This window comes from Pteronotus mesoamericanus, unplaced genomic scaffold (assembly GCF_021234165.1).
Source record: "Pteronotus mesoamericanus isolate MK-2021 breed Mesoamerican mustached bat unplaced genomic scaffold, CSHL_Meso_final scaffold_21, whole genome shotgun sequence".
Lineage (NCBI taxonomy): Eukaryota > Metazoa > Chordata > Mammalia > Chiroptera > Mormoopidae > Pteronotus > Pteronotus mesoamericanus.
The window spans coordinates 8430264-8457935 of NW_026555310.1; the positions used below are offsets into that span (position 1 = coordinate 8430264).

At 38.5% G+C, this 27672-nt stretch overlaps 1 protein-coding gene across 1 annotated transcript in view; it reads left to right on the plus strand.

Moving 5' to 3' along the window:
* Positions 1-19222: 19222 nt before the first annotated feature.
* DBX2 (developing brain homeobox 2) overlaps positions 19223-27672 on the plus strand; it is a 37422-nt gene continuing 28972 nt past the window's right edge. The window contains exon 1 of the mRNA XM_054590882.1: positions 19223-19646. Coding sequence (XP_054446857.1) covers positions 19223-19646 — 424 coding nt within the window. The remainder of the gene's footprint in view (positions 19647-27672) is intronic.

The window sequence follows — 27672 nt, forward strand, 5'->3', positions numbered from 1 at the left end:
ATATACAAATATATTAAAAATGAAGTGAAATAGATACATTCTTGGAAAGACATAAAATCTGAAAATCTGAATTTGTCACTTAAAATTTGCCTACAGAGCTCCAGGCCCACATGTTTTAACTAGCAAATTCTAAAATATATTTAAAGAAATATTTCCACTCCTGAAACACTCTTCTTAGAAACTGAAAAAGACTTTAACGAATTCATCTTATTGAGCCAGTGTATTATCAATCCAAAATTTGCCAAGGACATTATGAGAAAGGAAAATGAAAGATCACTCTTACTTATAAACATGGATGAACATAGCAAACAAAATATAGCAATATCCAAAATGGCTAATAGGTTGATTATATCATAAACAAGTTGGGTTTCCAGGAATTCTATATTAGACACAGTTTGCAAATAAATTAATGTAATTTGTCACATTAACAAAATAAAGGAGAAAAATGATATGTTCACTTCAATAGATGTAGAAAAATTTAATCTCTATTTATAATAAAACTTTTAGTAAATTAGAATGTATACTGATAAAGCGTTTCTAAAAACACCCTACAGATGTCATCATACTTAGTTGTGAAAAGTTGAAACTTTCTCTTGAAATAAAAAACAAGAACATCTCTTATTTTATCTATCCGACATTGAACTAAAGAGTATATTAAGATATTTTTATATGCAAATATCAGAATGCCCAATTAAACATGGGTTAAAAAATGAGGAAAATTTTTATCTCCATAACAGGAACCCTGGTAAAAAGCTCTCACATTTGCCCAGTGGCTAGTGATGTCATCAAGGACCGAAGCACCAGCTGGTTCTTGGGCTTGTCTCTTTACAGTTCACAAGATGGCTGCCACAGCTCCAGGGACAAGACAGAACAATATTTTGCTCGAAGAACTGTATCGCTCCATTTAACAGTAAGGGAAACCTACCCTAGAATATCTCTGGTAGATATTCTTCATGCCCCATTGGACGGAATTGGATCATAGGCAAACACCTAACTACAAGGGAAGCCAGGAGAATAGCTGGTACTCCTGGCCTCTGTAGGGGTGTAAAGGCTCTGTCAAGAAGAAAGAGGCAGAGCGGAATATGTAGAGAGTGTCTTTTGTATAAGGAATAGTAGTGTTTGTTACAGGCAGCTTAAGTAACTCACCCATGGTCACACTTCTTCTGAGTGATAAAGCTGGGACTTGAACACAGACTGACTCCAGAGACACCACTCGAATGACTATGCATTCTCAACCTAGCGTATGACTTTGAAAGGAGTGTATTTCATTTATTTATTTTTAATTTAAATATTTTATTGTTTATGCTATTACGGTTGTCCCAATTTTTCTCCCTTTGCCCCCTTCCACCCAGCCCACTCCCCGCCCCCACAGTCAATCCCTCCACCGTAGTCCATGTCCATGGGTCATGCATATACGTTCTTTGACAAGAGCAGTGCATTTTAACTATAACTTAATTCTCTACCCAGAAACCATAAAATAATCTGGGTCTCTTGATTCTCAGTGCCACTCTCAGTCTTTGTTGTGCTTTATTACAATACTCACAGCAATTAACTGACAATCATTGAGAAGCTTAAATAAGCGAAAATTCATCTGTTTTCCACAGAAAAGTTTTAATTTCACATAGGATTCTTCTAGAAATAAGTATTTATAACACTTGAGAATTTAAAAATCAATCTATTATGTGTGTTTGAAAGCATGTGAGAAAAGCTCATCAGCTTTGAAAAGCAGTAATATGCATACAAATCACATAAAAGGTTTATAATAAGATTAAGTATCACTAAGCAGAAAAAGAAACATAAAATAAAAGGACATATTTAAAAATAAAATGGGCACATCTTAAAATAAATCTTTTCAGCAAAAACAGTAAAATATGCTTTTGTAGGGAAAAAGTTTTAAAATTGTGAAATCATCAGATTTTCACTCCATAATGCATTTAAAATTATATCCATACTATTAAGTTCCATTATAACAGAAAAAATTATACCTATTTTATCACTTGTTGTAATAAAAGCAGATATAGTTAATTGATTTTAAATATACATAGTTTTAATTATATGGAGAAAAGGTTTTTTTATAAGCATGTGATGTATGTATGGGTATTTTGCATTGGTAAACCAAATAACTGTGAAATTCAATTACTATTGGCTCTAATAATTACTATGAGGTCTAAATGTTTTGGCCTCCATACTCCACAGTCATATTTTTATATTTTAAAAAAAAGCATGTCAATGACAGTTTTTTCCAGTTTCCAGCCCAACCTGGGCCGTATTTTATTTTTATATCTTGTGTGGGTACATTCATGGTTCACAAATCAAAAATGACTCTGCACAGTCCTATGCTATCTGTCCCCCAAAGGTACTAGCCAGGCTTGTTTTGGATTGGAGAGAATGAGGTAGAGGCATCAGGGCCACCTCTACTTGGGTTTTTATGGGTAATCTACCACCATAGTGCATAGAGTGCTGAAGTCTGGAGCCCTTGGGATGAATAAAGGGAGAATTCAATTACTTACATTTCTACTGACCTTCAGTGACAGTTCTAAGTACTAAGGGGAATATGAGCAACCCCACATTTGCAGTTTAGGAGCTCATAATCTCTTGTGGGAGAAGTGATTATACATAAATGAGTAGGTAACTGGAAGATATGTTAGGCAATTACAGAAGTATGCCGAAAGAGAAATACTGACTGGGTAAGAATATGGGGAAATTTCTTAGAGGAAGCAGGAGAGAGGAGTGATAAAGCTTTATTAGGCAGAAGCATCAGTTTGGGGCAATTGGCATATCTGTCGGTGGGAGATTTTTAATTGGATATATAGGGAAGTGTGGTTGAGGTCATATTGTAAAGGTAGGGGTCAAATTCTCTACCAAATCCCTCTTATGCCATATGTTCCCACTGAAGTCATCACAAGAAGTCTAAGCCCTTAAGGCCTTCCCATTGCCTGGACACTGTCATTGCATGTCCAATAACCTAATCAATATCCCACCTCTCATTGACCCTCAAATCCTTCCACTTTGTCATGAGCGAGGTCCCCTCTGTCCCCAAATTCCTTCTTTGAACACTCCCACCACCTACATGCTGTAAAACAGTCTCACAGTCCCCTAGGAACAGAGCATCACCTGGGCCTTCCCAAGTGATGGCTGCCTCCACACCCATCTGGAAACCCACTGGGCAGGAAGTGGGATAGTTGCTCTTTTACTCCTTTTTGTTATTTCCCAACAACCATTCCTACTTTCTTGTTCTTTTTTTAAAGCCTTTTCTTTGAAGCATTATATTGGGTTATTACCTTTCATTCCACCATATTTCAGGCATCTATAATCCTTCTGAACAGTTCTCCTTGTTCATTGAAGACATTAACACATCCCTTACTGTTTTTCACATGATTGCATATGACTCAAAGACCCATCGTCATTGTGGTCATCTCTGTTTCCACAGGACTGTTTCATCTCAAACCCCGAAACTTCAGTTCCTCCCTGGCCTCCTTCCCTCCTGTGATCTTGGTCTTCACTCCATCCTGTCACACACTATCCTGGCAGAACTGGTCATTATCAAAAAAGGTAAAGATTAAAATGCTAACTGCTAAGGTCCTTAAAAATCTCATTTTGTCAAATCTAATAGTTAATTCTTTTTTAAAATTTCTATTTAAAAATTTTAAATAAGAACTATGCAGGAGAGTTGGGTCTAGGAGAGCCTTGCTATTCAGTGTTATTCATGACCAATAACATCTTTGTCACCTGGGATATTATTAGAAATGTGGAATCTCAGGCCCTGTCACAGTCCTTGGACAGCCCCTCTGAGCCTCAGTTTGTTCCTTTCTAAAATGGATGATAGTCAATTCTTGGTCCTCATATTACTCAACCTTGCTGCAGGAACTGGTTAATTGATTCTTCTTTCTTCATGAATTACTTTCTTTACTTAGCTTCTGGGATACCATATGGTCCTGGTTTCCCTCTTACAACCTGCAACTCATTCTTAGTCTCTTGTGCTAAATTATCTTTTACTTAATGATGTCTAAATGTTGAAGTGCCCATGAATGCCTTTTTACTGTTGTTCTAACCAGTTTAAACACACATTCTAAATTTTTCCAATATGTGACTCCTGGAAGTTCTGGGTCATCAGTTAGGCAGCTTTGTCTGTTTCCCTCTTCAGGTGTAAAAATAGTGTAATTTTCTATGTGGGCCATGACATGAAAAAGATTGGAAAGAACTGTCCTGGATGATCTCACCCAAATGCATGGTTTTAAATGCCAAATTATATATTGATGATTTCTAAATTTATATCTTCAGTTTCAACTTTCCCATGAATTCCAAACTCCTGTATCCAATTTCCTAAGTAACACCTTTACCTGTATGTCTAATAGGAATCCCAAACTAAAAATACTTAAAAGTGATCTCACAGTATCTCATGGCATTCAGGTAAAACTTAAAATGGTATAAACCTTGACTCCCAATCCATCAGCACATCTAGAAACTACATTCAAAGTAGTCCCCAAGTATGAACCCTCACTGCCTCCATGACCTCTACCCTAGTCCACGCCCCTGTCACCTTCACTTCGACCCCAAAATTCCCTTCCAACTCCCCCACTTAGAGGCGGAACTGACTAATCTACAATGTAAACCAAATCACTTAACTTCTCTGCTCTTGACCTTCCTCTGGTTGTCCATCACACTTAGAATAAAACATTTGGATGCCCTATTAAATTATAAATGATCTCGTTTCAGTCTCTCTCTCCAACATCATTTCCAATCTCTTCCCAGCTAAACATGCTCCACCCACATTGGCCTCCTTTCTGTTCTTCAAAACCACTAAGTATGCACTCACTTCAGGCCTTGTACTTGCTGTTTCTCGGCTTCCAATCCACTTTACTAGATATTTTCATGAATTGTGTCCTCACTTGATTTATATTTTTGCCTGAATATTAATTATTGTCTCCTTAGAAAGGCCTTTTCAAAAATCCCAACCAAAATAATATTACTTATACTCTATCTCCTCATTTGGCTTTATTTTTTCATGGTGGTTAATTGTACCTGCCGACACAATTTATATTTATTCCTTGTTTGTTGTGTGTCTCCTTGGGAGAAAGAAAGTTTGATGAGACACAGGGAGGACTTGTTTTGTTCATTCCTGAGTCTTTAGAACCTAGAACAGTACCAGGCATACAGACGCTCAGTAAATATTCATTTATTTAGTTTTGAATGAAGGCCTGTTGGAATGCATATGATACATTGGCATGGTGGGGTAGTTAGAGAAAATAGAGGTAAGAAGCACAGAAATTGGCTGAAATATTAATACTTTTGCAATAATCTGGTCAGAGATAAGAATCAGTGCTGAAACAGTACCTTGGGAATAATTTTCAGAAGAAATTAGAAAAAAAATACAAGCTAAAAAAACCAAGAAGAGTCATTTGGATGTCCCCTTGGGAGTAACACGTAGAACGAGGTCCAATCAATTATGATGAAATGACATTCGGGTGTTAATTAATCATTTTATTCAGCATATATTTATTGCCATCTACAATGTGGCACATGCAGAGATAGAGTAATGTTAAGTTCCCTCATATAGAATTTGAAATATGAGTGTACATATTTCTCCTCATGCACATGGAGCTGTTCACTCATTTGAACAGAACTGATGGACCCAGCCATATTCACATGAAGTTTTGTCAGGCGAGAGGACAACCATTAAATTAAAAAAAAAATGATTTGATTACGTCTAAAGAAAATCCTCAAGGTACCTAGAAAGTGACTAACGTAGGAGTATAACCATGGCTGGCTGTGAGATTGGGGAATTCAGGGAAGGTTTCCTGAGGACAAGATATTCAAGCCGAGACACAAAAGACTAGTGCACACTTTCCAGGGGAAGCTGGCAGCAGGCATAGCAAGTGCAAAGGCTCAGGGCGGGAAAAGAATGTAACACCCTTAAGGAACCAAACAAAGAGTAGTAAGGTAAGGGGACCTGACTGAAATGAGACTGGCAACATTGCCAGGAGTCAGGTCATTAAGGGCTTGCCAGAACATGTCAATTACTTTAGATTCTATTCTACGCTTTAAACAAGTTAAAATAAAAAAAAAAAATTGAAGGATTTTAAGCAAGAGAGTTATAGGACTAGATTTATACTTTATGAAAAGATTAATCTGGCTCCTGGTGGAAAAGTAAAACATTTACATTTTTTGTCATTTAAGGGTTCTGAGTAAAACAAAACCCTACAGTTAGTTACAAAGCAATAAAAATTACAGGATAATATGTGACATATTCATTTGAAACATATAGCTTGGATTTTGGTTTCAATTCCTCAATTCGCATCTGCCCAAGACCTCACTTTAAAGCAGTGCTGGAAAGCGTGGACAAATTAGTCACAAAATATCTCTAAAGTGATACACATTAAAGTCAGATAATAGTGGATTTCTATAAGATACAACTCTATTAAAAATGACTTCACAATCCAAAACTGCAATACATAAGATAGCAATCTAACAGAAGCAAAGTTCGTATGACAACACACAAACAACAGGTATAGAATCTTAGGATCTTCTAACAAAACTATTGATAGAACTTGTAAGTATTCTGAAATTGTTTAAAAACATTTAAAATAATTAAAACATTGGAAAAGATCAATATATTATTAAAATGTCCAGGAATACTTGAAAATAAAACTAGTAGAATATCTAAAATTAAAATTGAAAATGTAATATTTAAGTAAAAATTCTAATTCAAATTAAATAGCAAATTAAACAGCTGAAGATATAAATAGTGTCTATAATAAAGATATAAGAATACTACCTAGAAGACTAAGGACATGAAAAGATGAAAAAATAGGTTTAAGAGGAATGGAAAATAGAGCAAAAAGGTCTAGAATTGGTCTAATAGGATTTTAGAAGGGGAACACTAAAGAATGGTTGAAAGAGAAGTACTATTTTTTTAAAAAGCTGAGAATTTTCTAGTATTGGTCAAACACATAAATAATCATATTCAAGAAGTGCTGCAAGTTTTGAGGAGAATTTTCCAAAAAGGAAAAAAGTAATCATTAGATATATCACAGTGAAACCAAGGGACCTTAAAAACACACCAGGAAAGAAAAAAGCAGTTTACCTACAAAAGAACAACAATTAACCTAACAGCAGACTTTGCACCAGTAAAAACAGAATCCAAATGACAATGGAATAACATCTCCAAAGATCTGTTAAAAACAACTGTAAATCTAAAATTTATACACAGCTGAACAATCATCCAAGAATGACAGGAAACTGTAGACACTTTTAGCAAGAATTTCCACTACTGAAAAAGAATGTATTTCATAAAGATAAAAAAAAAATCAATGGTGTTCAAGAATGAATTGTAAATAAAGAAATTTGTAACTGAATGAGTATATATAAATAATCAATCACTATATTATGGGCATAAAAAGAAAATGGAACTAAAGTCCTGCAGAAGAATAACATGTAAAGTAGTAGAGTGGTATTTAGAGTTGTTCAGAACAGTGGTAGAGATATTTATTAATTTTAGATTAATGTTAAAAATTTTAAGAAAAACATTAATGGAATAAAAATAGAGTACACATCTTTTGGTCCAGTAGAGAAGGAAAGAGAATACATAGAATATTATCTATCCATTAAGAGTCAAGAAAGAAGGAAAGGGAAAGTATAGTGAAAAAGGTAAGTAGAAAGCAAAAACAAAATAGTAAAAATAATTTGAAAGTCTCAGCAATCACTGAATATAAATGAGATAAATTCACTAACTGGAAGACAGGTTATCAGAGTAGATTTGTAAAATCCAGCTATATATAAAACACATCTAAAATATGAGAACATGAAATATTTAAAACTGAAAGAATATAAAAATATAGCAGAAAAGTAATAATACAATCTGATGAAACTATATTAAAATTCGGTTGGCCAAAAATTGCATTTGGTTTTTTCCAGAAGATGTTTCTAGTAGTCCTTAAATGTCTTTAACTTCATTTGAAACAACTTTGCTAGCTTGTCACAGCTGTCATATCAGCGTGCATTTAAAAAACTAATAGAAATTGGTGAATTTTTCTGTGTCATTTTAATATTGAAGGTGGAAGAAAATATGCAACATTTTCAGCATATTATGCTTAATTATTTCAAGAAAGGTAAAAAAGCAACCGAAATGCAATAAAAAGATTTGTGCAGTGTATAGAGAAGGTTCTGTGACTGAATGCACACGTCAAAAATGGTTTGTGAAGTCTCATTCTGGTGGATTTCTCACTGGATGATGCTCCATGGTCGGGTAGACCAGATGAAGTTGATAGTGATCAAATTGAGACATTAGTTGAGAACAACGTTTTGAATACTCAGAATATCCAAATCCATACAGTTACTGTGAAAAGAGATAATGTGTCTTTTTTCTTATGGAAAAAACTAAATGGACTTTTTGGCCAACCCAGTATTAGACAAAGCAAACTTTAAAGATAAAACGTTGGAAGACATATATAAATTATATATATGAATATATGTGAAATACAAAGAGAGATAAGTATCTAACATAATGGGAGATTTTAATAAATCTCAATAATTAAAAATTTAAATAAATTGCAAGACTATTAAATATTTATATAACAGCTTGATGTAATAAATACATATAGAACCCTACAACTAAAGATAACCCACACAAATGTACACACAAAAATTTCTTTTGGCAAGCCAGGAAGGAATATAACCCCTGGCTGACACTTAAATGTTGTACTGAATTAACCCTTTTAGTAAGGTAAAACAATCTATATCTTAGCTAAAATAAAAGGTAGCCTCACTATTTCAGATGAACATAGGAAACTGTTGGGAATTTTTTCCTTAATCAGGCTTTGTTCTAGAGAATCTTCTAGTCCCTTCTTAAATTTTTTTACTTATATTTATTTGTCTCATAGTTTAAACATCTTTTTTATTTTTCAATTACAGTTGACATACATATAACTTATGAAGCGATTACCCGAATAAGTCTAGTACCTATCTGACACAAGATATAGTTATTACAATATTACTGACTATATTCTGTACCCTGTACTGTCCCCATGACTATATTTATAACTGGCATTTGTACTTCTTATTCCCTTCACTTTTTTCATCCTTCCCCACAAGTCCACCCTAACTGGCAACCACCAATTTGTTCTCTGTATTTACTGATGTTTGGTTGGTTTGTTCATTTGTCAAAATGTCCATTGACCGATGAATGAATGTGGTACATATATACAAAGGAATATTACTCGGCCATTGAAAAGAATGAAATCTTACCATTTATGACAGCATGGATGAACCTAGAGAGTGTTATGTTAAATGATAATAAGTGAAATAATGCTAAATTAAGTAAGCCAGTGAAAGTCAAGTACCATATGATTTCACTTATACGTGGAATCTAAAAAACAAAATAAAAGAATGTCTTGTAGTTTGACGCCTGTTGTCCAGAGTCTTAAATACTTCTGCACAGCCACTGTCCTGAGAGGTAACTTAAATGATTCCAGATAAACACTGAATAAAATCATACCAATTAATGCTCAGTCTATTAGACTTCTAGAAACCACATGTTTAAGGAGAATCAACAATTGTGGTAAGGTCTGGAAAATTCTTGATATCGCTTCTAAAGTTCTGGATGAATGAGAAGCAAAAAGAAGAACTGAGAATTTAAAAGTTTCCACAATCTTTTTCTAAAAGTGATTCTGTAAGCATGGTAACAAGTAGTCACCTGAGTCAGTTTTTAACCTGTTCCCTAGATGAACAATAACTGCCCTCAAGTGAATACACTTTGCAAGTCAACTGCAGTACTGGTGATGATTCTAAAAGTCAGTAAGGGACAGATTCACTCCAAAAATGTAACATCTGAAATGTCAACAAATCAACCACACTGTCTTACCTGAGAAATCACATCGCTACAACCACAGATATCAAACCACTTACACTTTCGCAAGTCCATTGATCCATGATTTCATATTGCCAAAACTTTAATGTAAGATCAACAGTCTACTCATTCCTGGGCCTGTGCCTGGCCAGAAGTAAATTCAGCTCTGTCTCTTTATACCTGACAATGAGCAGTGGTTTCATCACGCTCTGACAAAGTGCGATCCTCATCCCACATCATATAGAAAACGTACTCACTTAACATCATGGATGGGTTCTGTGACTCTGAGTAAAACAACATATAATGCAACCAATTTTACCATAGGCTAATTGAATTAAACAGAGTTAAGTTCCTGCTGCATTTCATCAGAATTACACCATTTAGATGGCTGTCAAGCAGTACTTACTTCAGAAAATGTGTAACATTACTCTAGTTTCCAAATAAAGCTGTAAAACACCATACAGTACTGGGGGACTAGAAAAAAAGTTTATCAGTTAATTTTATTTGCCTAAAATGCTTATTATATTTTACATGAGACAAATTCTCACCAGACAAATGACACCCTAAAGCAAGGCAATTAACACATCCAAATTTGGTTCAGAGAGCCTGGATTCATAGCTTTACAGCAGAGATTCACAAGGGATTAACTTCTCTGTGTACTTCCTAATTTTGGTAGTGGAGATAAAAAAACTTAATGTTCATGCGAAGGGACTATTTTTTAAATGTAAACATTGGCGATTATGACAAAATTCACAATGCAATGCGCATCCTTCCTTTTGTTCAAAGCAGTAATTCAGGGCAAACCAGAAAACTTTGTAGGATTTCAACGTGAATGAGAGGCACCTGTGACTTTGAGGCCACCGCGATAATGCGAAATGGCTGCAAAGACGGGGGCTCAGCAGCACCCAGGGCAATTTCCTCAAAATCTTTCAGTGGTCTCACATTTCACTTTGGTCCAAGCAGTGCAAGGGGAAAAATGGTTAGAAATGATCAATGAGCAAGTAATGCCAAAGAAACTGAATGGCCTGGAAAGAAACTGGGAAGTCTCCCAGTTACAGAAGAAAGTAAAATAGAGCTTGAAGGTAGCATGCAGGGCACGGAGACGAACAATGCCTGCGGCGTGGCGACATGATACACAAAAAGGCAGCAGGGCCAGCCAGAAAAGACATGTGCAGGAAAAGTAGGACAATAAGAGCACGAGCCCTGCCAGATCAAAATCGAAAACATATTTTTAATTGTCTTTCAGAGGTAAGCCAGAATTTTAGAATTTATTTCAAAGGCCCAAGAGAATTTGAGGATGGGGTGGGCTGGAGGGAATGGGGGAATATTTAAGAAAGTGTAGAATTATATAGGATGTGCCTGAGTAATGATTATTGAAGTAGCCAAATGTACCTAACTCTTAACTTATTTATATACTCTTCTTTAAAATATATTTTTTTCTTCTCATTTGAGGGTTAGAATGTAATCTGCCCGAAGGTCTGAGTTGCGAGTGGGCGTTGGACTGCGGAGAGAATCCACAGAGTTAGCAGCCACTGGGGAATATTTGTTGCTTCCTGCAGCAGCCAGATTTCCAGTGGTTACTAAACAGGCCATAATGGTTCCCTTGAATCTTCTCCTTTCAGTAGAGAAGAGAACCTAGCTCCTCACGGTCACATCTTCTTTTTAAAGATGGGATTCTTTGGAACAGGCGATCAGAGGCTGCCAATAAGAGGTCAGCAACCCATCCTGGAGCTTACCACGCAGGGTCTATATTACAGGGGCTACAAGAAGGCTTCTCTCACCACCAAGCAGAGATTTTCCTGTCTAAAGAGAAGAATCACCTGGTTAGGCAAATAGGGAAGAGCTGCTTCAGATTCCATTACAGAAGTCCAATTCTTAGTGGAACTACTGTAAGTATATGTGTTTAAAATAGAAAAGACTGATTTTTTTTTGTATTTATTATAATAAATACAAAAGGAAGCACAATAAATGAATACACATAGAACAGAAGTAAACATAAAAGATCTAGTGTGAACTAAGGAGAGAATGGAGATGAGAGAAATAGGGGCCAAAAAAGTCAATGCGATAGAACTCTAAAATTAGCTCAACCTCTTGGCATTCCATTCACATCAGGAAATACAAAGGATTACATAGTTCTCACCAGGCACACTAGTTCCTCAGGAGAGAAAAGACTTCCTCAGATTCTAAATTCACAGTAGACTGGATTCTACCTTCTAGATGTCTCTCAAATTCTCCTTCTCTCCATCCTCACTGCCACAAACCCAGCTGAAACTCACAGCATCTGTTACCTGGATTATGCAAATAGGCTCCAATCAGCGTCTTCTCCAGATCCTAGCACAGTTTCTATGCCGCAATGTCTTTTAAAATGCAAATATGGTCACCTTTCATTTCTTTCAGGACAAAGTCCAGAATCCTGAGTACTGCACACAGGGCACTGTCTGGCCAAGCCTACTTCTCCAGCCTAATGACAACATCGGTCCAGGCATATGCTTTGCTTGGCAGGCTTTTTCCTTTCCTCTCCACCTCCCCCACCGTCTTTAATAGCTGACTCACATTCCCTATCATTTTACACCTGGCTACACAATAGGTTTTACCAGTCTGACCTTAAAGGCATTTGAGTTTGTGAAAATGCTCTTTTTTTTTTTGGACCAGATCTCAGCATATAACAAGTGGTTCCTTAAGGAATGAAGACACTGCAGCAAAATGACATGAGCCTTTTTGATCATTCTCAACTATTATGTTCTTTTACATAAATATCCATAGCTTCTAATAGCTCATTAAGCAAATAAGTGATATAGAGCCATCCCCATAACTCTACTAATGGGTGTAAAGGCAAGCGTCAGACTGAATCCTATGACAATTTTCAACATTTACATGCAAGCAGTTACAGTCATTTATCGTGTAAGCTCAGTGATCTCTCAGCCCTTTCAAGTTCACGCCCTGCATGAAAGACTCACCTGAGGAAATGTGTCAGTATTCTGGTCCTGGGATGCGCAGTGAGTCCTCTGAGTGACAGAACACAGAACTGGTTCAGAATGGAGCCTTAGGGCTCCATTCTGGAGAGTGCAGATAGGCTTTCATGTGGGACTGCCTTCCTCCACACCTTAAACAACACTTATTTATGAGGTGAAAAATAATTTATAATGTCCATTATGCTTTTAAACCACCACCTGGTGTGAATGGAAGATAAAGATAACTGCTGGGAGAGGCAGTTTCCTGCACCCAGTCTTTCCTCCTCAGTAGGCTGTGTAACAGCACCTTGAACCTGGAACAGTTGCTTACCTGGAGGTAAAGAGTCCACACAGCCTGAACTGGGCTTACTTCCTCTGTTTGCTCTGTCCAGCACCCTCATCTCTCTTTCCTCTACTCTTCTATAGTAGTTCTTTTCTCTCATTTTATAGTCTTGTCTTCTCTTAATCCTATGACTCCCTTTAGCTTTTCCTCTAGAGCTCTTCAAACTCTACTTCTCCACTCCCTTATCTTCTATTGATCTTCCATCATCAGAAGCACACAATTTCTGCTTCACTTGCTCCCCAAGAAAAGGATCTTGCCCAAGTCACTAAGGATCAGATTACTGTTACTGGTGTGAGGCATTTATAGAATCAAATTGTTACTGGTGTGAGGCATTTATAGAAAAAGCAGTTTATAGAAAAAGCATAAAATACTGCTTATTCTTGTATTATTATTTTTTGAATTATTTATTTGTATATAACCTACTTTTGCCTACCCCTGTATGAAGGCAGGTGAGGATATGTGGTGGAAACCAACTTCTAAATCTTTTTTTTTAAATATCTTTTTCATTGTATTTGGAAAGTTGAAACTTGCTTTATTATAGACATCTTTTTTAAAAAAAAATTTTATTTATTTATTTTTAGAGAGATGGGAAGAAAGGGACAAAAAGAGGGAGAGAAACATCAATGTGTGACAGACACATCAACTGGCTGCCTCTCACACACCCCAAAGCAGGACCCAGCCGGCAACCCAGGCATGTGCCCTGACTGGGAATCAAACCTGCAGCCCTTTAGTTTGCAGGTCGGCACTCAATCCACTGAGCCATATCAGCCAGAGTCCAACCTCTAAATCCTAATGGCATTACTTACCAAATGTTTATTTTTTGGTTATGTCATGTTCTACTCATATAAATATTCACCTTTGTTTTGCCTTCCAGGTGGTGATTCAGGGACTTGGGCTCCTTTCCTCTGTGGCTCTACCATCTCCTAGGGACTTCAGATCCTCAGCTGGACCTCTGCATCTGGCAGCTGAAGAGCAGAATTTGGAGGACCATGTGGATCATTACCATGGACACAACTGGAGAAATATACCACTTCTACTCTTATTCCACATACAGCCTGAAAGGAAGGCTGGGAAGTGCATTGTAGCTATTTCTCTGGTTGGAGAAAGAAACTTCTGAGCATATAGAGTCCTTTAGCAGAGTCTGGAAATCCACCTTTCTGAAGCTCTCCTTTGTTTTCCATGACATCATTGTTTTAGTTTCTATCTTCAAATCTTTACTGCTTGTTTTCAGTCTCCTCCTCAGCTTCTCTTTCTTTTATCCGTCCCTCGATGTTGGTGTCCCCCAGCATTTGTCTCTTGACACATGTCTCTACTCACTTCATGATTCTCCCTGGAAGATTCCATAAACAACCAGAATGTCTACCTTTACCTTTTTGTTCATATCCCAATGTAAAATCTGGCCCTTGTTTTATAAGTCCCCAACTAGATCAGTGGGCATATCCTCAGTCACTAAACTAGAAAACTGGAAGTGATCCTACATTCTTCCCTTATCCTCTATAACCAGGGTTTCTCAACCACCACACTATTGATGTTTAAGGCTGGGTAATTCTGGGTGTGGGAGCTGACCTGTGCTTTATGGAATGTAGAGCAGCATCGCTGGCTTGTAGCTACTAGATGTGAGTAGCTGAGTCCCCGACCTCCATCAAATTGTGACAATATACAATTATCTCCAGACATTGCCAGACGTCCCACGGGGAGGGGGAGGATCGCCCCCAGATGACAACTGCATCATTCAATCCTATAGCTCCAACTAGTGCAATATTTATCTCCTTCATTTCACTTTCATGCTATTAATTTTATTAAATTCCATATCATTGTGTGTCTGGATCTCTCCAATTGCCTCCTATCTGGCTGTGGCCAGTTGGCTGACTCAGCAGTTATTCTTGACACAAATATTCACTGCCCCGTTCTACTAAAGAAAAATGAAATACTTGTTTTTCAGCCTCCCTTGCATGGTCAGGTGACACCATTTAGCATGGCAGATCAACTGTGTGAAAAACGGTGATTGTTGAACTCAAAGCCTTGGACTCTATCTCAGTCCCATCATCCTCATAGTTGTGGAGTTTTAGGAAAGTTACTTAAATTCTCTGTGCCCTATCAGAAACATTGAGATAATAATACTACCAACCTTATAGGATTATTGTAAAGATTAATGAGTTAATATTTATAAAGTGTTTTGTATAAGGGGGAACTCAAAAAACCGGAATTAGCTTCTGGAGGTTGGGGCCCTTGTTGTATAGGATTCCTGCACTGGGTGAGTTTTTCTGGGAACCCATCTGTATCAGTGTATCAGCTGGCCTTGTTGTGAGAGGCTCTGTTTGGCTTCAGTGAATTTTTCTGAAAACGCCTTCATGATGGGTGATTTACCCACCCATCCATGGCACCCGCCCACACCGCGCTGGGTGTTCAGCAATTTTTGACCAAAAACAACATGACCCCCGTGCCCCCACGAGAAATCCTTAAAAAAGTCCTCAAAGAGAAATGTTTGCTGATGCGGAAGAGGCGAAAAAAAAACGAACAGACAAAAACTGCAGAAGCACTAAAAGGCATCAAAACTGACAAGCTTAAAAACTGTTTTGGGCAGTGGAAAAGTCTCAATAGGTGTATTGCATCAAAAGGAGAGAACTTTGAAGGTGACTGAAATTTAAACATGTAAGAACACACAATTTTTTATAAATAAATTCTGGGGTTTTTTTTGGGGTCCCCCCTCATGCCATACCTGGCTGACTGTAAACACTGGGTAAATGGTGGCTATGATGGGGGAATGGCAGTGATGACGTAATACTTTTTTTCCTTGCTAATCGCAAAGGCTACTGTGATGCATCCTCCCACCAAGTGCTGTCTTCAGCATTTGAAGACTCGGTTTAGGAGAGACTTCCTCTGGAAGTTTTCTCACACTTTTCCTTCCAAATTACAAGCCGGTCCCCAGATGTTACTTGTTTTTCACCCTCACTGGGCTGTGAATACCCACGAGGCAAGGACCAGACCTTTCTTCTCTACATAGTCCCAAGGCCACCGCAGGTGCTCAGTAAGTATTTAACACTCAGTAAAGGTCTGTTGGCTAAATCAATAAGTGAATGAACATGAGTAACACACACCAGCCTTGCAAATAACTTCCCTCCCACTTAGCAGTCCAAGGACCTTTAAAAAGCTTTGGACATTCCTAGACTAAATGAAGCACAAATCAGCCAGGTGAATTTTTAAAAGGAAATTTATCTCACTAGCCTGGCAACACTAGCCAGCTTTTAATTAAATTGAAGCAAGGGACCCAATTATTCTTAGGGTAAAGTTGAAAAATTGTACAGGTGACCCCAAACATTGCAGGCAGCCTTTAACACTCTTATTTTAAGTAATTCATCTAAATTTTGCACAAGAGAGTAGCAATGGAAAAGTGTTAATTGACAGAACTCACAGCTTTTAACATTCCATTGACAGAGACAGTTTCCAAAGTTAGGAGCTTTAAAGTTGCTTGGCGGTTTAAAAAAACTTAATCACACACACACAAATACTTACACATACTTTTTTCACCTGTCCTGGGTCTATTTATCAGGCTGCTAATAAACTGGGGGGAAAAACCCTATATTTCTAGACGGAAAAAAAGAAACCGCAATCCTAATTAATTCAGTGTCCTCATTTATGTCTCTCTGCAGAGGACGATCCAACGATGTTCGGTTAGAACTTGGCGGTGGCTTTTCTTCCCAGGTTTTGGACCCAGCCAGCTGTCATTTGCCATTTAACCAACTCCAACTAAGACCCCTGTCTCTAGATCAAAATTTGTTTGATTATCTCTTCCGAAGTGGAAGAAATTTTTCTATTTCCAAGTACTTAAAAATACTTTGTATTTTTCTGAGTGCTGGGGTAGGATTTCTTTGGGAGGAGTCCTTCATGTAAGCATATTCCATCCCAATTGTTCCTGCAGCTGGCTCCTATGGGACTGGAAGGCAGAGATGACGCTGCCACATATGCACAGACTATCCATTCTGTCATGCCTGGGAGCACTTGAGTGATAGGACTGGAGCATGGGTTGGAGCACAAGGTGGAACACTCAGATGTGTTCAGGGCCTGGCAGGTATGGTCAAGGGATAAGAAAGGTTAAGACTGTATGGAAGAAAAGGACCACAGGAGCGTGAGAGGAGCAGGGGGAGGTGAAAAGACTTGAATTCAACTTGTTAGAAACCAGTATGGGGCTTCCCATTTAACATGGCCAGCTGACCAATTTATGTATCTGCTTTTTTCCCCCAGACTCTTTTAAATGACAGTAAAGAAATAAAAAAGGTAAGAAGCCACCAAGAAATCCTGAGAGGAGACACGGGCAGAGAACAATTTTCTGACAAGGCTGGGAAAACAACACACAGTGGAGGAGAGTAACTGACTCCCAGTGGAGGAAGCCACAACCTTTAGAAGATAGGGGCTGGGGGGTATAAACACCGAACGGTTGAAACCACCAGTACTTCCCTTCCCTACAGTCAGGGAGACTCTGTCTGCCCTCAGCCTTCAGAGTGTCTCCTGTGAAATTTAACTGGAGAGGCTCCAGATGTAAGGGCATATTGGCACAGCTCAGGAGGGGGATGAGGGTGTGCACTGGCTTGAAAACAGTTGTTGAGTCTCAGTCTGAATTTTGAAATCCAAGGCCCTTCCCTCTCCATCCCAATCCAGAACACTAAATCAAATCTTATTAAAAAGTGACCGGAAATGAGTTACTGGAAACTGAGAAATTTCTTAAAAGGTCTCCAAGAAAAAGTCATTTCCTTTATCCTTTTTAACTGATGTTCATTGGTGTCAATTCAACACCAACCCTCTATTCCAGTGAAACATATTCAGTGTTTCAGCTCCAGCCACGGAAACAAGGTCTTTGGTGGAAAGGAAAATAGCCTCCCCAACCCAGCGGGGAACTGACCTGTATAGACAGAAGCCCCAACCCCTACTTCCTGACTGGTCTGTCCTTATGCAAATATCTTCAAATCCTTGCATTTTGACTGGCCCAAAAGGTATCGTCCTGATTGGTCAGAATGGAACCACTCTGATGGTTGTGAAGATGTTGATGGGGGCTAGAGCTCTGCAATTCTGATTGGACAGGGCAAGCCTCAGTCCTACTGGTTGAAATACATGTAGTTCCAGGAACTCCTTTGTAAGGGTTGGCTCAGGTGGCAAGGATACATTGCACACAGGGGGGTTTTGCTCACTTTTTTCCTAAAGTGTGCTTTTGGTGAGGGGCTCCTGTTTAGAATTGGTTGCTAGGCTCTGGTTTTTGTTGTTGTTGTTTTTTTGTTTGTTTTTAATTTGAACCCAGTCAAGCCACTGACAGCCTTTGTTAGGAGGTATCTTCTTAGGGTTCACGTCCTTAAAAAAGGAGGGGCCACATGTAATATGCACACAACCTGCTCTTTAAAGGCAACCTTTCACCTGTAGTGCCACAACAGTCTCAGCAACACTTGTGACTTTGATAAATAACATCAGCCCTTCCAGACAGTAAAAACTCCGTTCACTTTCCCTGGATGCCTCTTGGTTCCTGAAGTGATACCAATACTGGAGAGCGAAAAGTAACCCAACAAGTGGAACACAGAGCGCCTCCAGACCACAGGGCGCTCCTCGCTGGCGCGCCTTCAGCGCTGTCTCCACGGCAAGGCCACCGAGAGAGGGGCCCAGCGCGCCCGGTTCACGTCGCTTCCACGCCCACCTCCTCCCCGCTACGCAGCCCCTCCCCTTGCCAAAGCTTGGACTCTTGAGGCTGCCCCTTATTGTTGGTCGCGTCTGTCACTTTGTGGGCCGGGTGACATGAATGGATGAGCTGGACACACCTTCCAGCTTTCCAAAAAAAAAAAAAAAAAAAAAAAAATCCGGTCCGGATCTGCATAGAGAGTGGGAGGGACGCCCCCCGGAGCCCCCCGGAGCCTACGCCGCGGGCCAGGAAAACGCACAGCTTCCCCCTCCCACACTCACTCCTCCCATCCTTTCAGAAAAGGCCCGACCCAAATAAATAATACTGTTCCACCAAGTCTACCGGCGTCCTTGGTGCCCTCTCCTCCTTCCCTGGGGCGCGCAAGCTAGAAGGCGAGATTGCGACCGGCCCGCGAGCGCCGCATCATGCTCCCCAGTGCCGTAGCTGCCCACGCCGGCGCGTACTGGGACATGGTGGCTTCCTCCGCGCTCCTCAACTTCCCCGCAGCGCCCGGCTTTGGCAACCTGGGCAAGAGTTTCCTGATCGAGAACTTGCTGCGGGCTGGGGGCGCCCCGCCACCAGGGCTGCCACCGCCCCCGCCCCACGGACCGGCTGCCGCCCTAGCCACGGCTGCCGCCGCCACCGCCACCGCAGGCGCGCAGGTCCGGTCCCTGCCTGCCAGTCCCGTTCCCCTGAAGCTGTGCCCTGCTGCCGAACAAGTCAACCCCGGCTCAGCGCCCTTTGGCACGCGGTGGGCTTTTCAAGTGCTCAGCCCCTCGGCGGACGGCGCAAGGCTACCGGGCCGGGCTTCAGCGGACCGAGACTGTACCTTTCATCCGTCAGCCCCAGGTGAGCCAGCTCTCCCCTTCCCACCCGGGTCCAGCATCTCCTCGCCTTCGGGCGCTGGGGTCTGGGGGCGCGGCGGTGCGCCCTGAGCGGAGAGTGCTCCGACCCAAGGGCGCAGGAATCCGCTCTGGCCTAGAATCGTCCTGGAACATCTCGAATTTTAGAGGGTAACCACCGCTAACTGATTGCACTCGCCCACCTCCCCCGCCCCCCGATTCTTTCCCATACCACCAGCTTCCTCTCTGTCGGCTTCTTTCAACAAGTGGTAGGGCTACCTGGGTTTTCGGGCCTTTGGGGAGAAACCCTGAAGGCACCTCGTTGTTAATGGGAAAGGACAGCCCCAGCCCTTAGGTCTCTGGGCTCGCTGGACCAGTTTCACGGGATTTCCCAAACTCACTATTCCTGCCCGCCGGCTCCTTTCCCCGAGGCCGCGCGACACCGGCCCTCCGGAAAGTTCCTGGCAAGGAGACCTTCGCGCGGTCCGCTTTGTGGGTGTTTGCCACTTCAACTGTTGCGATGGTCGGGTCCCTTCAAGAACGCTCGCAAAGATCTTTGGAAGGAGAGTTGGGCAAAGTTTGGCTTTGGATCACGAAGGTGCAAGGAAATCAGGCCGACTTTTTCTTGGTGCAGAGTTGCAAGAGCTGAATTGGCACCTGAAATACGAAGTTCACCAATAAATGGGAGTTTACCAAAAGGAGGGCAGTTTTGGTTTGTTTTAAGTCCCGCATAAAACCTAAGGGGTGTGGGTGGGGAGAGGATAGACAGTTTAGCCAAACTTTAGTTAAAGCTTGTGAAGAGGCTGCTCAAATTGGCGGTGTAAGAAGGAAAAGCCTCTTAGAGCCTCAGAAGCAGACATCCAGTTGGATTAAATGTTTTTTGTCTGCGTCCTTAGACGATCTTAACTCATTCTTTTAATCCCTTTGGGTTTGTCCAGAATGACTAATAGACGCTTTTTCAGCAGATTCCATTGTCCCAGTAAACTGCTGGATCAAATTTATTGCTAATGGCTTTATAGAATTTAACATGTTTAGAACCTGCCCTGGTCTACCAGTTTGAAATGGTTACTAACAGAAAGAAATATATATAATTATATGAGCACCGGTCCCATTCACATAGTATAAAACCAGAATTCTAGGAAGCCTTTTTGCACCCTGGGAGGGGAACAAATACAGTACAGTCAAGGCAAAGTTTATATGCCTTGGAAATTTGGGCCACTCTGTTATTTTTGAAGTAGTAGGAAAATTAGAAACACATAAAGCTGTTTGGGTAGACAACAGTTAGTAAATAATGTCTCTTAAAAATAACGTTTTCAGGAAAACTTAGTGATTTGCATAACATTTGGTGGTTTGGCATTATGTTCATAGAAGTTATTTTCCAAGGACCTTATGTTGCTCCTGATCATGATTTGCTACTCAACAATGGAAAATTACTTAATTTTAATCTTCGTAGATTTTACAGATTAAATTTAAATAAAGCAAATGCTAATCAAATGCAGGTATGTCAGTAACTCTGAAAAATAATTTTGTATACCTATGTTTCATTTAGAATATTGTAATTGTTGAGAAGAGGGTTTCCTAACTACATTCTTTTAATTTTCAAGAACATATTCATTCTTGCGTGCTTATTAAAGTGTCAAAATGCAAAAATATCTTTGGAGTAATTAAGAGAGCATACAAATTTATATTTCCCTTTGAAGTGTTTTGATATAGTTTAAGGGTATTTTTCCTAATGTTTTATCTTGTCCTCATTGAAGATTTTATGTTATCTTAGGTTAATTTTCATTTGGACAAATAACTTTTCATTTCAAAAAATCATTCTTGTAGAGAGTGCTTTTAATTTTTGAAACTTGAAAAATGTCTCAAGAAGAAAATTAATGCCTTGTAAATTTGTGGCCGCAAATATGCTGCTTAAAGTGACCATTTACATGAATTAATTTTTCATAGTTTGAAAAAAGAATGAAGTTTTCTGAAGATTGCTCAGTTTTATTTAAATAACAGCTTGTTGCCTTACCAAATGTTATAGGAATTATTTTATACTGTGTAGAATTATGAAGATATAATGAGTGTTGACAATGTTAGCTATCACCTGAAAATTAGATGAGGATGAAAGTGATTATGTTCTGCAGAGAATATAAAGGAAATAGAAAAGCTACTGTTTTCAGAATCGTAACGATATTTCTTTCTGAAAAGGCAGTGAACAACCAGTGCTGATCCTTTAGACACGAAGGAGTCGATCACGAAATGTGATTTTTAATCACTTCAGCCTATTGACTACTCACATTTTTCTCAACCTTCATTTGTCGAGTGCACATGTCTAACTATTGAATAAAAAAAACCCCGGAGTTATTTTTAAGTGTGTTGGTGAAATAGAACGCTATTTAACTAGGGGATGCATTTCCGCCTCATTATTGTTGTTACCTACTAGTAATTATACCATATGTTTCATTCATTCAACAAATGCTTACTGTCTTCCATGTACCAGGCTCTGATTTAGGCCATTGGGGTAATGGTCTGTGCCCTGTGGAGCGTACATCCCATGTTCTGTACTGCTCTATGGTTTACCAAGCTTTTTAAAAATTGTTAGCTGCTTTAATCCTCACAATAGGCTAATTATTTTTCTACAGTGAATATTTCACTTCCTAGTATTGTTTTTATTTAAAGTATCAGTGTAAACAACTGTGAACTGTGGAAGAAAAAAAATTACCCCAAATCATATTCTTTAGAACAGTCTTTCAATATGGGAAACTAATGAGGAATAATGGAAAAACCAATTACAAGTGTCACAATAATAAATCAGATGTGATTTTGTGTCTGAGTCTATAAAAAAAATTGGCTTTTCCCTTTTTCTCATTATGTGTCTGAAAGGTGGTGACAGTAAAACAGTAACACAGCTTCATTTACAGGTCACAGACCAAGGTGTAGTTATCAGTGCTCTGTCCCTGAAAATTGGCAGGTCTAAGTATTTAGTGCAAGAAAAGAAACACTCTATATTCTTTGTCCCTGAAAATTGGCAAGTCTAAAGTATTTAGCACAGGAAAAGAAACACTCTATAGCTACAAGTTGCCAAGTTGTTCATATAGAAGTGTTTAAAAACTTTACTTTAAAAATCAAAGGACATTACTCAAGGGTTGAGAAGGGCACATTGGGTACAATAGTAGGTAGTAAGAAGATTCACCTCCAGGGGTTGTATCTGGAAAAAAAAATCTTGGACCTGTTACAGTTTATTAGTGGAAACCAGGAGGCTTTGCAAGTAAATTCTAATCATGAGAAGTCCATCCCCAGAACTTTATTAATGTCATTATTTGGTGATTCTTCTGCTAGATTAAAATATTTATCTTTTTGTATACAAATGATGGTCTTGAAATGTAAAAGTCTGAAAAATTTACATTTATTTTGGTTATGCCACCAATTATCTTCAAAAGAAGTAAAACAAATAAACTTGATTTTTAATAACATTTGTTATTTTAAGCATTTTAGGAAATGTTTGACATAAAGATAATTTTCTGAATATAATTTATTCATTATTAAATCTACTTATGCTGCATATAAAAGGATTAAAAAACAAATGTTTATTTTGGATAGGTAAATTGAACTGTTCTTTATTTTTTTTTAATCTTTACTTGAGGATATGTTAAGAGGAGAAGGGAGAGGGTGCGTGAGTGAGAGAGAGAGAGAGAGAGAGAGAGAGAGACAATGTGAGAGAGAGAGAAACATGGACGGGTTGCCTCCTGCACACACCCCTACCTGGGATTCAACCTGCAACCTAGGTATATGCCGTGACTGTGAATCGAACCCACAACCTTTTTGTGTAGAGGGCAACACTCCAACCAACTGAGCCACCTGGCCAGGGCTGTTCTTTTTTTGTTTGTTTGTTTTGTTTTTAAAGCAACTTCCTCCAGTAAATTGTGCTGTAGTACAGAAATGGAACCAGATCTGTAGTTTGGGTTGGCCAAAAAGTCCTTTTAGTTTTTTCTGTAAAATAAAAGACACATATTTCATTTTTCCCAATAGCTTTATTGATTTGGATATTTCGAGTATGTTGGCTATCTCCTGCTATTGGTTTTTAGTAGGTAAAGGCTAGGGGTGGGTGCTGCTAAACATCTTCAAATACGTAAGACAGCCCCACAGCAAAGAATTATTTGCTCAAAATGTCAATAGTACCAAGTAACTTTGTAAACCACTTTTGACACGTTCAATCAGTCACTCCATCTTTCCCATACTCTGCACTAATCTGTGTCTGTGTTTCAGTTGAATTTTTACCTTTCTTTAAATAATAAAGCATAATACACTGAAAATGTTGCATTTTCTTCCATCTTCAATATTAAAATGCCTGCACAAAAATTCACCAATTTTGATTTGTTTTAAATGCCCGCTGATACGGCAGCTGTCACAATACCATCTAACAAAATTGTTTCAAATGAAGTTAAAGACAACTAAGCGCTACTAGAGCCATCGTACAGGAAAAAAAAAAAAAAACAAACGAACTTTTTAATATTTTTTCTGGCACCTGGTTAGGATTGTTTCTTACCATTAATATTTAGTGTGCACTCTAGTTTTCCTGTCCAGCCCCAAGCCTCAGTTACAATTTACCTATTCTTGATTCTGTCTTAAATTTATGTTTTATGCTCCTATTGGGTCATTTCCATTTTCACTGAGATATACTGAAAGTGTGAAATAAAATAGCTTCTCTTTCATTTTAGGTACTTGGGGGAGGGAGAAGATGGATCCGTGCCAACTGGGGATTTCAGTTCAAATGAAGACTTTATGGTCTGATTTACTAAGCCAGAGTGTATCACTTATTTTTGATAACACTGTGCTGTAGATTTGTTTTGGCAAATTAAAATCACAGCATCTTGAATGTTGATGATGTTGACCCAGGACAAAGAGAATGAGGGATCCAAACAATGATGGGACGCATTTGAATGGGTCCTTGCTCAGGCCATCACTGCAACCATCTCTTGTTGGATTTGTAAATTATATTAAACCATATGCTTACTACGTCTGAACAGTTTTTATAATCTGCTTAACATATATTTGGAGTTATATTAACATATTAATAACTTTTACATGGTTTATGAAGAATCAGCTCTGAACAAAGTGTCATGTGGTCTCCAAGTTAATAGACTCCTTCAAGTTCAAGGAGAAGTTCTTAGAGTAAAGAGAATCAATAGGGCTACTAGTGCCTTTACCTCTGGTACTGATTGAGTAAGCCACAGTCCTTACAAAATAATGTCTGAGTTGTAACTACAACAGGGTAATTTATGTGCATTTAATTTGCCTTTGACTTTAGCACCTAGCCCTCTCCCAACCCCTAACATATGCTTCTCTACTTCACCTTAACAACAAGGAATCTTAGTTTGTTAACATGTATCGAAGCTATTGAGGTTTAATAATAAAACAGGAGTAAGTCCAGCAGGCCAGTGGGACCATTTTAGAACTTCCTCTTTAATTAATATTCACTTTAAGAATTTGAGGGTTATTTTAAGAGGCACTATGGTTTCAATGCCCAGAAAATTGCATATGGATTTATGCAGAAATAAACTGGGGATTCAGAGAGTTCGAGGTAACATGAAGGAAGCTAAAGGATGCCATGTGTTGTGGGCAATTTAAAAGGATGGTCAACAGTGATTTATCTACATTTGTTTGCCATAAATAAGCATATAGCTCAGAGGCTAAAAGCAGAACGTGCGTACGTAAGACTCTGTTGTTTCTTCTTTGAGTGCGCCACCTTCTTCCTGCTCTGTGCCCACCAGGGAAAAGGTCTCTTTTTGTTCTAAGATGTTTTATGGTTAGGTTTGCAGCCTGAACAATGGTAGGAATGGTAGCAACTTGAAAGTAAGGAGGCTACATAGGTAATAGATGTTCCTAAAATACTTGGAGATCTTTGCTCTGAAAGTTTTTACAGAAGTGAATGTTATCTTTAAAATGTTTACAAATGTATCCTTATCTTAGGGAGAGAGGGGTGTAAATACTTCATTAACTCCTCACACAGCCTACTTTCCACCACCCTATTTCTCTTGTTGATATTGTCTATAATTTTAGAATCCATTTTATTATGTCTTTTGAGGAGACTTGATTTGTATCACTTAATACAGTGTTTGTCCACTCAATCTTGGGTTAACAGAGACTCTAAAAGCTTTTTCTTAATTACGATGATTTTTTTTTTTTATTTTTCGTAGTGAAGGTTTACAATTTTTAAATCAATTAGTTAAATAATTGCAAGTTTTCATTCAAATACACCTGGGGTTTGTCAGGAATAAAAAGGCAAATTGTAAAAAGAAATAATATTATTTTTATCTAGAAATGCTTGTTAGAATCCCTATTTAAGACTTCATTAGAACATGCTTCTATTTTATACTATCATAATAAAAAATTGGATTTTTGCCTTAATGTATAATATGCTTACCAGAACCTTGCATATTTTATTCCAAAATATTTTATTTTACTCTCAGTAATGTTTCCACTTTTAATAAAATCTCTCCTTTTCATTCTTTTTAGCCTCCAGTCAATACTTGATTTGGCAATGCTGAGTGATTCATCACTTTACATAAAGTTACCATACTGATTTTATATTTAATAGCTTTATTCATTTTGTCAACTAGCTATTAGTTGGGAATATTTCAGGGGTATGTTTTTTTTTGTGGGTTATGTGAACAGTAAACTTACAACATTAAAATTCTCTCTGAAGTCAAAGATCAAAAAGCCTCCATGAGTTTTTAGACTTTTGTTTCAGAACCAAAGCATCTAGGAAAAGGAAAGAAAAAAAATGCTCAAGTCTTTTTCTATATTTTGCTGAATATTTAATTGCCTTGTTCTTTATAATACAAAGATGAACTAGGTTTTTCACTTTTCTTTCACATGTTCAGGCACCGTGCCATAACAGTATTAATTTAATCAATTCCAAGTGACGTTAGCAATAGAATATATACTATATACATTTCTACCAGTCCTCTTGAGAGGACTCAACATTTCTTATTCTTTAAAATTTTAAATCTCTGACACTTTTCAAATACAAATGTGTGAAGGAGTTAGTGAACTATTCTTTGATAAGATTTGTGTACATTAAAAGAGAATAAAAAATCGTGACTGCTGGCCAGTTTTTTAATAGACTAACCTAGGGCTTGATGGAGTTTAGGCGTGTTGAACCAATTCTGCGGTTACATTGGTTGTGAAACCAAAAGGCAGTCTGACTCTTCAAAGCAGGAATAGTCCCTCCTATTGGCTTCCAGATATTCTATAGTTACAACAAAAACTGTATGCCCTGCATAGTTGAATGTATTTATTATCTGACCCTTTTTGGTAACAATTTGCCAATACTTTCGTCAAAGCATAAATGAAAATTAGGTAATTTTCAAAATACTGTATATTTTCTAAACTGATTTTAGCAGCACTTCTATAATTCTATAGCCTGGATTCACGTCTAAGGTCTTTATATTGCTAGTTATATAATCCTAAGCAATTCATGTAACCAACTTGAACCTCTGTTTCTTCATTTCAAAATGAGAACCGACGTTAGGGTTGACAATTTGACTTTCAAATACCTCAAAAGCCCATTGGTAATATACAGGGAAACCTGTGGAAGGCTCCTCTCCATCATTTCACCGTAAGTAAAACATAGCTATAAGAAGTACTGGTGTGTAAGAAACCCTCTCCAAACGTAGAGGCTTAAAGGAACAATTGATCATATTCTCTCCCATTTTCTGTGGGTTGGGCTCAACCCTTTCTCCCTTTGAATCTCCTTGTGGTTACTTGTCAGTTGGGACCACAGTCACCTGAAGGCTCAACTGGGCTGAATGGCCAAGATAGCTGCTCACCCTGGCTGCCACTGCTGCTGCCTGTCGGCTGGTGCTCAGTGTCCACACTTGGACTTTGCAAGTGTTTTGCGTTTCTTATAGTATGGTGCCTGGGTTCTGAAGGGGAGATTTATAAGAGCAAACATTGCAAGAAACCCAGGCCATAACTCAAGGCTTCTTATGATTGAGCCTTGAAAGTTCCTGAATGCCACTTCTTTTACATTCCTTGATCAAGCA